At 33.4% G+C, this 10,177-nt stretch overlaps 3 protein-coding genes across 3 annotated transcripts; 2 read left to right on the plus strand and 1 right to left on the minus strand.

Moving 5' to 3' along the window:
* Positions 1–6: 6 nt before the first annotated feature.
* LOC100632797 (DNA-directed RNA polymerase II subunit RPB11-like) lies at positions 7–714 on the plus strand. The gene is made up of 4 exons (XM_003387342.3): positions 7–104; positions 151–240; positions 290–464; positions 623–714. Exons 1-4 carry the CDS (start codon positions 52–54, stop codon positions 656–658), a joined length of 354 nt encoding a protein of 117 aa, XP_003387390.1. The 5' UTR covers positions 7–51; the 3' UTR covers positions 659–714.
* On the minus strand, positions 646–6,693 carry LOC100632923 (ubiquitin-protein ligase E3B-like). Its single transcript, XM_019997846.1, has 25 exons — positions 6,591–6,693; positions 6,500–6,546; positions 6,382–6,446; positions 6,158–6,319; positions 6,061–6,108; positions 5,965–6,013; positions 5,821–5,906; positions 5,559–5,741; positions 5,361–5,475; positions 5,203–5,228; positions 5,002–5,141; positions 4,790–4,920; positions 4,298–4,610; positions 3,415–3,633; positions 3,210–3,309; positions 2,641–2,835; positions 2,496–2,594; positions 2,294–2,401; positions 2,040–2,177; positions 1,926–1,991; positions 1,816–1,874; positions 1,513–1,695; positions 1,339–1,450; positions 1,195–1,284; positions 646–952 (listed from the first exon to the last, which is right to left on the minus strand). Exons 1-25 carry the CDS (start codon positions 6,674–6,676, stop codon positions 767–769), a joined length of 3,006 nt encoding a protein of 1,001 aa, XP_019853405.1. The 5' UTR covers positions 6,677–6,693; the 3' UTR covers positions 646–766.
* Positions 6,694–6,863: 170 nt separating this feature from the next.
* LOC105313136 (ABC transporter B family member 1-like) lies at positions 6,864–9,171 on the plus strand. The gene is made up of 6 exons (XM_011406319.2): positions 6,864–7,219; positions 7,363–7,699; positions 7,749–7,867; positions 8,055–8,113; positions 8,192–8,316; positions 8,968–9,171. The coding sequence occupies exons 1-6, from the start codon at positions 6,909–6,911 to the stop codon at positions 9,169–9,171; spliced, it is 1,155 nt and encodes a 384-aa protein (XP_011404621.2). The 5' UTR covers positions 6,864–6,908.
* Positions 9,172–10,177: the final 1,006 nt, after the last annotated feature.

The following is a 10,177-nucleotide window of genomic DNA, read 5'->3' on the forward strand; positions in this document are numbered from 1 at the left end:
TTAATGTTTAATTAAGAAAGGCGTGGTTTAAATCATAGCCCCGCCCATAAAATGAATGCTCCTGCAACTTTTGAGTCTTTTCTGCTCCTTGACGGAGAGAAAAAGTAGAAAAACAATTTTTTATGAAATGAAATGATCTCTATTTTATAGGATAACAGTGACCAAGGACACCAAAGTACCAAATGCAGCCATTTTTACAGTTTTCAAGGAAGACCACACCTTGGGAAACCTACTTATGCAGTAAATGAATTATTTATTAATTTTTACTAATATATTAATTTTCTTGTAGTCAGCTATTAAACGATCCCCAGGTGTTATTTTCTGGTTATAAAGTCCCACATCCGTTAGAGCACAAGTTTGTACTTCGTATTCAAACCACAGCAGATTACAGCCCCCAGGAGGCACTCTCTAATGCACTTACTGATCTTATAAGTGAAGTGACTAAAATTGAGACAAGATTTAAAGTAAATAGTTAACATCTTTAAACAATAAACATACTTTAAATAACAATGCATGTGAAAAAAATAATTGATAAACCAAAACGTTAAAAACATGTCACTTGAAATAATATTTACAATTACAATTAATAATAATTAATGACATAATTATTTTAATAATGTAGGATGCTGCCAGAGAGAGAAAAGATGGAAATGATTAAAAACGTTTTAAAATACAGTCACTAATATATTCATTACTTCTACCATTATTATTATTATTACTATTATTATTATTACTATTATTATTATTATTATTATTATTATTATTATTATGACAGTTCAAATCCAGCATTAGACGTAATCGATTGAAGTAGCTTCTCTTTCAAGACACTCTTCTTGTTATAATCCGGTAGCTTCAATAAGTTAAAGCAGGTTGAAGAGGTTGGTAGTCTGTCCTTATGCGTCCTTACACCAAATAGCGTCCTAACAATCCCAGCCACATGTATGGCTTCTTCCTATCGTACAAATCACAAATAGGAGATAAAAGTCACCCTCTCTCTCTCCCTCACTCCCTCTCTCTCTCTCTCTCTCCCCCTCTCTCTCCTCTCTCTCTCTCTCCCTCCCCCTCCTCTCTCTCTCTCTCTCTCTCTCTCTCTCTCTCTCTCTCTCCCTCTCCCTCTCTCTCTCTCTCTCTCTCTCTCTCTCTCTCTCTCTCTCTCTCTCTCTCTTCCCCCCTCTTTGCTTAAGTCCATCTTACTTCACTAGGAGTGTCAACTCTTCTAATGCTAAAAGGAGGATCAAGGGTTTCAAATCCTAGCAGCGGCTGTCTTGAGCAGCTGGTGACAAACTAGACAGAAATTCAAAGGTGATTACCATTAGCAAGATATAACTTAAATGCTACTTTTAAGAAACTGGATCTTTGCTCAGTCGTAAAGTCATTTTTTAGAACGTCCCAAAGCCACTGTATGACTCGATGCCTGTCATGATAGCCGCCGTAATATTTAGTACACTTCCTAACGTGTGTGAGCCAAAAATCAATATCAGCATCAATATCAGTGTTAAAATCATTCATCACCTTAATTCATCGATATCAATATCAGTGTCAACTCCTGATATGACGCGTTGAAATTCCCTGGCAGTAAACATTTCCATCCAGATTGGACTGATGATCGACTGGAATCCTCTCACGAAGGCCTCGGTTTGATCCTTGATTTGCGTGGATAACTTGTAATGGGCCAACTTATGGACATAACTTATCCTTAAAAATAAAAAAATAATGAAGTTAGCAATTGAAAAACTATAACAATTCATTGTACATGCATAATGTATAATGCATTTAACTATATATGATTTAAGAGGAATATAGTAAAATGGTTACTTGTTTTCAGAAGTAACAGGAATGGCACTTCCCCCTGGAATTAATTCATGCGTCACCAACTAACAAAAAATATTTAAAAATAACAATAATAATAATAATTTTATATTTACTTTTCCAAGGAAATTTTCTTCGTAGGAAAACGTGAGACACAGATCTGACACGTCGCCATCGTAATGCTAATAATAACTATTAATAACTATTTATAACTATTAATATAACCATACCTTGATGAAATGGAGTGATTTGCTGAGCTCAGGATCAAGAGTGTGCAACTCATCCAGCGAACTGTACAAGATCCCGTGAGACTGACTCGTCAAATAATGTAAAAAGAATATGCAAAATGGCAGATCCAAAACAATACCCTAACAACAACAACAACAACAATAATAATAATAATAATAATAATAATAATAATAATGATAATAATGATAATAATGATAATAATAGTAATAATAATAATATACATTATAGTACTTACTTCATACACAGCTTTTCCTAATATTCGTCCCAGAAACTCAAATATCTGCAGATGATTTTCATGACATTCGCTGGTAGGAGAAGGATACAGAGCACCTTCAGAATTGGCCTAAAATAAAAAGAAAATAATAATAATAATAATAATGATAATAATAATAATAATAATAATAATACAGATGTAATAATAAACCAGTAATCATTACCTTAAACAAACCCATCGAAGGGTTAAAAGCTATCTTCACTATCTCTTCCAAAAACTCTTTAAAGACTCCCATCTCATCAATGCCAGCCTCATCAAGACCCTAATAGTATTACCAAATGACCACGCCCAAAAACCACCACACCCACCTGCTCGTTGATAAATTTGACTCGTATGACGCCTTTGAAATGAGCAGTGGAGACGAGTCCTAAGTGATTGTAGCCATCCTCTAGTAGCCTTGATCTGTGTATGGTGATGTAGGCAGCTGGAGTGTGGTTGTGAGCACAGCCTATTCCAAGCATTGCTTTATCATTGTTGATGTATTCATAAAATATCTCAACCCTCTACAATGTAATGCATAGATGTAATATATATGTACATGTGAATATAACATAATATTATGACTAATATATAAAAATATTCTTTTCTTATCTATATCTGATTATGCTTGCTTACATATGTCCCCATGTCTACTAACTTGTATCTATGCATGTAACGCGAATGTGTGGTTGTGTCCTGATAAATATAATGCATAACTATGTACAGTGTATATGCATTGTGGTTTAAAAGTACATAGTCCATTTACAACAGTATGTACATGTACATGTATACTCCACTATTGTATGCAGACAGCATCAATTTCTTTTTCATAAAACATCGTTGGTTTTTTTTTTAATTTTAACATTATGCCATCATTATTATTACTATTTGTGTTTACTGTGTTGTGTGGGATGGTGTGGGGTAGTGTCTGAAGCAAGATGACGGACTTTGGGTTTAGGCTCTTCCACTGAGCAACAAACTTGGACGGTTTTAACTGCCTACAAATAAAAATAAAAATAATAACTGTAGTGTCAATTCTGATCAGACGCTCGGTAAATGTACATGTACATGTATCATAAACTTAGTAAGATCCACCCACTCACCTAATTAAAAGAAAATCCTGAGGTACGAATGACCTCCGTTGATTTCTCTGTAGTAGTAAGATAAGACAGGGACGGGTGGATTCGATTATAGGTGTGTACAAGGTCTCCTGTTCCCAGATACAGTAAAAGATCAAGTTGTTGAGAAATATCGTAATCCGTCCTAACTGGTACTGAGTGAAATACTCTTGTACTTCGTAAAGTTCATTATCATCTAATACACTGATTGTATGTAGTTATACATGTACATGTATGTAGTATGAGGAGAGGGAGAGAGAGGAAAGAGCAATACATTATAGCCATTGAATGATTATGCAACTTTAATAAATTAGGCCAAAATATTGACCAAAGTCCCTGTACTATAGTACAGGGACTTTGGCAAAATATTTTAGTAACTTTAAAAATTCGTAAAAAATCTAATTTTAATCGGAATCAACTCAAACTTTCTACACAACATAAGTACATGTATATGCATCAAATAACATCATAAAAATTGAGAATTCTCACCCTTTCATTTTTGGCAAAATTTGGCCGAAATCCCTGTACTATATAGTACAGGGACTTTGGCCCAATTTTTGAGTAACTTTAAAAATTCGTAAAAAATCCAATTTTGATCGGAATCAACTTAAACTTTCTACACAACATAAGTACATGTATATGTATCAAATAACATTATGAAAATGCCAAATTCTCTCCTTTTCATTTTTGGCAAAATTTGATCAAAATCCTTGTACTATGTACAAGGATTTTGATCTGATTTTGAGCAACTTCAAAAATTCTAAAAAAATTAATTTGATCAAAGTCAAAAAACTTTCTAAAGAATTCTCTCCTAGCCATCTTAAAAGTTACCCTGTACTACTATTAAGAAAGAGAGTATCAAACTCACCTGAGAAAATAATTAGCCGTTTCACACAAAAGACTTAACACTGACATTAACTGAGTATCATTAAGCATATCAGCCGTTAATTTCTTATTATCAATATTGAGAACATCGAGCATGAAATAACACAATCTTGAGCAAAAAAGTCCGTCAGAGCTTAACCCAATCAGTATCTCACTGGTCATCTGGGGCAGGACTGATATCAACTGGGTATACAGATAAGTAGCTCTCAATATTAATTTGATATCTCTGTCGGCCATTTTATTGTTCGCAGCTGACGATGAGAACAGTTTTCTGACTGACAGAGAGCGAGACGAAGCTAAAAATAAATTAGAAAAAAGAAACTGAATTAAACAATTATTATGAAGATGTACATGTACATGTACATACATAATAAAACACATGTACATTTATTGCAATAGAATAAGTACATTTATAACAACAAGAAATAGTACATCTTATACATGTATGTACATGTACATCTACTTCTACTCTAACCTTTCTTTTCTCCTCCTTCCCCTTCTTCTGTTCTCTTGATACAGAAAAGTGGCTCGAATATTTTGCTCGTCCACGAAGACCTCCAAAGTAGCGACAGCTGCTTCTTTAAATGAGGCAAGCAATCCAATAACCTAAAATAGTATTAGTATATAAAATTAAATATAATATAGAATAGTTAATACTACATAATAATTGCTATTATTAATACTTGCCTTTTGTCATTTAGTTTGTTAATCCATCCAAACATTAAGTGCCATGTCGTCGTCGTTGTGGTTTTTGATTTCTTCTTATTAATGAATGATAATAACAGCAAATATATCTCAATTGAGTCTTGAACATCACAACCATCATCCTAACAACAATATTGGCATTATATTATTAACATTATTATTAGCTATTATTATTATTATTACCAGAGATTGAAGATGCATTAAATTGCCTAAAAGAAGAAAAAAGAAGTATGTAAAAAATGGTGTGGTTGTATGAATAGTATATGTACATGTACATGTATTTTTATGCATGTATACACGTATATATTATGTACATATGTACATGTACAGCATTGACTCACTCATTAGTGCTAGTATTTCTGTTTTGTCCTTATCCTTTATGATGCTATTAACATCATCTTTCAGTATTGATATACAGCTGCTAAAGAACTTGTACTTCTTTAAATTATCAAGCATCTGAAAGAGAGAGAGAGAGAGAGAGAGAGAAAGAGAGAGAGAGAAGTAATAAGTACATGATATATATATATATATGTACTTACTTCATGTGAGAGTAGGTTCAAGTGATATATTACAGCTGGTATGGTCAGTATACATTTAATGAATGGAATCAAACTCTTATTATCGAAACCATTGATCGATATCAGTCGTATCCCCAATGCAGCTCCGAAAGAATTCTTATTAAACTTAATACGAGGATGAGCCAATCCACTCAATAATATATCCTATAGTATTTAATATTAGTGAGGGGTGTGGTTGTATTTAAAAGCCACACCCAAAACAATGGCAATATGGATTGGTTACCTTTAGGTAGATGAATAAATTATTTTCGATTAAATGATTTGAAAACGAAGAGCATAGTTTGATTAGCGTCGGCTTCAAGGCAGTACCTAATAAAAAACAACAACAATAAACAACAACAACAACAATAAACAACAACAATTCTACCTCCTTTCTCTGTCAGCTTCCATAATGTACAATCAGTCAATAACACAATCTATTTTTAGTAACGTAAAACCATGATGCAATAATGATGCAACTCACGATTGATAGGAACGTCTCAATGTACTGATCATCACGCGGCATGCCGGGCTAAAGTGGGTATGGTCAATAGGTGTGGTAGTAAGAAATTAAAATATACCTTTAACTTGTAAAGGGATTTTCCTGATAATAGTAGCATCCATTTAACCTGCTTGATCCACTGGACGCTGTGAGTTTTATCCAAAGCAACAGAAACGTACCAACTCTTCACGTTACTTGTATTCATGCTCTCTATCACACTGGTACAGAACTGACGCAACCTCTGAATAAATAAAAATTAAATAAATAAATAATTTTAATTTATATGAGGTGACAATTATGTACCATAGTGTCTATTCCACTGATGAAAAATTTTTGAATTTTCAGACCAATTTTAAACAACTCAACACCTTACAAATTAAACAAAAATAATTGATAGTGTAAATAATAATAGTTTGCAAACCTGTATGATTTTCATCTTCTCGTTTCATCAATTCATCAAAAATGAATCTAAAAATATCACTAGGAACAACTATAGAATGTCTCCATATTACCTCTGTAGCTTTCTTCTTGATAGAACTTTCCTGTACCACCGCTGAAGAATTATAACACCTCGATCTCTTTCCATTTCATCAGCCATTTTAAAAGGAGTGGCTATTAAAATTTGTTATAATATGAGATTAATAAATCAGCCATTTTTAAAGGCGGGGTTAGTCAAAAGCCCCGCCTACTTTAGATAACCGTATTTGTTATCCTAGATCTAATAATGAAGTGCGTGGGTGTAGAAGTAGATGGGTGTGGCATAATTTTGAAATTTAATTCTGCAGTGTTGTAGACTCCATTCACTCTTCATTGAGGCATAGTTTGATGCTATGGAGCTCCCAGCCAACATACAGGAGGTACCTCAAGGGAAGAGGAGACCTACAAAGGCCCTCTCCAACCTTCCCTTCCTTCGCTACACCACTCTAACCTCCATTATTATTGCCATTGACTCTCTGCTCTCTATTTCTCTATGGATTGCTGGTGGTGATAGCTCTTATATGGAGAATAACGTGGAGCACTTCTCTATATACGACTCTACCTTTGATCTGGCCTGTATAGCAGCTGTGAAAGGGCCTCTGCTGATTGCTTGTGTTTATTATTTAGAACAATACACATTGACAGCAGCTTCTACTATAATAAGGTAAATTAGCAAATATTTATTAGTCTGTTTATTGTTTGTTTATTTCTATTGATCAAGTGGGTGAGCATATGGACATATAGATATATTAATTTTTAAAATTATTTAAAATTTAATTTCATGTACATGTATGACGTCTATTGCAGATCTAAGGTTTCTTCCAGTCAGCGATTAGCAAAAACCTGTCAAGTACTGTTCATCTCACTGTCTCTAATGTCGCTAGCTTATGCCCTCACTAAAGGAACTCTGATACTACTGAAGGACTCTGAACCATCTCTTCACATTACGTACAAGATACTCTGTATAGTGGGTGTGGTCAGCCCCACCCTAGAGATAGTTCTGGGTCTTGCAAGTTTTTATTTCATGAGACGACTCATACACGTTTCAAGACTGAGACTGATACTGGATGAGAATGAGAATGAATCTGGAGAGCCTAAGAAAAAGAAAGCTGATTTGAAACGACTCGTCAAACTTGCCATACCTGTAAGTGCGTGAAATATTGAAACAGTCTTGTTAGTATCCTCTTAATTAGGAGTATCCTCTTATATCTCTTGGGTTGGTAATGCTCCTGATTTCTAACTCCATTCAAGGAATTATTCCTTATATATTTGGATATGTTATTGATTTGGCTGTTAAGAACCAAACATTATGGTAAAAGGAATGTCTCTTCTTCATATATCTTTCCTGTTTTGTACTTTTCCCTTGTGTTAGCTTGTTTTCTCTTAATTATCTCTCTTCCTCCCCTTGTTCTTTTTCATTGATTTTTCTCTCTCTTTCTTTTTTCTTGCTTCTCTTCCTATCAATTTCCTTTTCTCTAATATTTTTCATCTCTCAATAGTCAAGAGATTCAAGGTGGTGTCATTAATGTCACTGGCCCAGTACCACACTGCAGCTTATGTAAGGCTTCCATTATCATCTGATTTACTTTATTTATTACTTTATTTATTTATTTATTTTAATGCTATTTTCTCTTAGGGTTGATGAGTAGAGAGGTACTTGTTCTGGTTGGTTTGTTTCTTGTAGTGTCACTGGCTTCAATGTTTAGAGCTATCTGCTTTACATTAGCTGGAGAGAGATTTGTGGCAAGGATAAGGAAAAACGTGAGTTGTAAATTATAATTTTGAAGTCTACTACATGTAGCTAGATTTATACATTTTGGTGAATGATGCAGAAATAGTTGCTTAAATTTTCTACATACTGCATTAAACACATACATGTAGATAGGGCTTGGCATCATTATTTAGTATAATACCTCTATATTCTTTAAAATTATTATACCTTACTATAGTATACTTTAAATTTAAAGTCAAATGTTATTTGTTGAATGATTAAGTGATGATGCTTATTCTTAAAGGTCCTTTTGAGTAAGTAGCATATCTACATGTACATGTACTTTTCAGGATTCATGCTATACAACGATTTGGTGTCAAAAATGTTTCCTAAAGTGCTGAAAAGTCATTCTGATGGTGTAGAAATAGCACAGATATAATTATAAGTGTAGCCATTTTTGCAGTAGAAAATGTACACCATACCATAAATTACTGTTTTATCAAGCTATATTTTCAATATTACTATTGCTAAAACAGTAATATATACCTTTCAATATGTTTATACAGTACCATGATATTACTAAATTTTTCAGCCTTACATGTAGATTAAAAATTGAGACCTTTTGTAGCTAGTTTTGGTGAAAAATTACATTGACAATCCATTTTCATTTAATCAGTGATTAGTATATTTGCATTTTGTAGTTGTTTGCTGCTATTATGAGACAAGAAATGGGATTCTTTGATACAAACAGGTATACTGTACTTAATAATTGTCAACCAAATTGCTTCCATACATGTACATGTATATACCCTCACTATAGGTGCATGCCATTGATACAGCTAGTTTATCATGCATGTGTTAAACTGGTGATGCTGAATTCTTACTCAATTTTATGCTCATTTTGAAAAATCTTATTCATTCAAAGTAACTAAACACAAAAATAAAAAGTATTTTAAGGAATAATATTACATTTAAATAATAAACAACACAAGAAGCTATACATACCTAGAAATAATAGCTAAAACAGACAAAAAATTGTACATGCATTCTACCAGTAAATATTCTCTTCAGCTTTCACAGTCATCATTGGTGGTTTACGATCAATTGCGATCCAATAGGTAATTGATCATTTTCGTTCTCAACCACAAGCCGCCAACTTGAATCCTTAAATTTGACTATCAGTTTGTTGTCTTTGCCTTCATTGTTATCATTGCCACTATCCCATAGTAAGATCAAGTAATACGGAACTCCCACTATAACTACCAGTGCTAGTAAAAGTTTAAGCGGGTCTTCATGGATATCAGTGACAAGAAGAATGTAGTCAGATCCATAGTGAAGCACTAAAAGTAGAGGTATTGCAATTAGCACAGTGACACTGAAGCCATATATAGCTATAATGTTCTTTTTGCGATTTTCTCTCTCTTCCATACATTTTTTGCATAGCTTAAATTTATTCCTGAGCTTGCATGAAAAACATTGTTTGCAATCTGGACAATTTTTACACTTATTACAAAGTGTACAGTGCTTACAACGTTTACATCTTCGACATTGATCACATGTACACTTTTGACATTTAGAACATATTTTTGCCTTACATTCTTTACGTTGCTTGCATGTATCACATTTAATGCAAGCTCCACAGTCATCGTCTTTATGTTCATCACAAATAGTACATTCCTTGCATTTGTTGCATTCCATGCACTTTGTGCTGCTTTCGTTTCTTTTCATACATTTCATACATTTTGTGAAAACTTCAGATTGGTAGCACCAACAAATAAAAAGTTTGCTTGAATCTTTAATAAATCTTGGAAGTAATGTGATTACAAAAAAGAAGAGTGGTAACAGAAACAAACTTTTTATTATGACAATATTTGCATAGGCACTAAACATCAGCAGCATCCATGAGCCATG

This window comes from Amphimedon queenslandica, unplaced genomic scaffold (genome assembly GCF_000090795.2).
Source record: "Amphimedon queenslandica unplaced genomic scaffold, v1.1 AMPQUscaffold_13350, whole genome shotgun sequence".
NCBI lineage: Eukaryota > Metazoa > Porifera > Demospongiae > Haplosclerida > Niphatidae > Amphimedon > Amphimedon queenslandica.

What these genes read in the sequence shown, in the direction of transcription:
- LOC105313136 (XM_011406319.2), top strand. Translation starts at nt 6,909, where the DNA reads ATGGAGCTCCCAGCCAACATACAGGAGGTACCTCAAGGGAAGAGGAGA. An exon ending in GTTAAGAACCAAACATTATG is followed by an intron (nt 7,868 to 8,054) that starts GTAAAAGGAATG and finishes ATCTCTCAATAG; the next exon opens with TCAAGAGATTCAAGGTGGTG. An exon ending in AGTACCACACTGCAGCTTAT is followed by an intron (nt 8,114 to 8,191) that starts GTAAGGCTTCCA and finishes ATTTTCTCTTAG; the next exon opens with GGTTGATGAGTAGAGAGGTA.
- LOC100632923 (XM_019997846.1), bottom strand. Translation starts at nt 6,676, where the DNA reads ATGGCTGATGAAATGGAAAGAGATCGAGGTGTTATAATTCTTCAGCGG. An exon ending in CAGGATTTTCTTTTAATTAG is followed by an intron (nt 3,310 to 3,414) that starts GTGAGTGGGTGG and finishes TTTTATTTGTAG; the next exon opens with GCAGTTAAAACCGTCCAAGT. An exon ending in AAGAAAATTTCCTTGGAAAA is followed by an intron (nt 1,875 to 1,925) that starts GTAAATATAAAA and finishes ATTTTTTGTTAG; the next exon opens with TTGGTGACGCATGAATTAAT.
- LOC100632797 (XM_003387342.3), top strand. Translation starts at nt 52, where the DNA reads ATGAATGCTCCTGCAACTTTTGAGTCTTTTCTGCTCCTTGACGGAGAG. An exon ending in TTGGGAAACCTACTTATGCA is followed by an intron (nt 241 to 289) that starts GTAAATGAATTA and finishes ATTTTCTTGTAG; the next exon opens with TCAGCTATTAAACGATCCCC. An exon ending in AAATTGAGACAAGATTTAAA is followed by an intron (nt 465 to 622) that starts GTAAATAGTTAA and finishes TTAATAATGTAG; the next exon opens with GATGCTGCCAGAGAGAGAAA.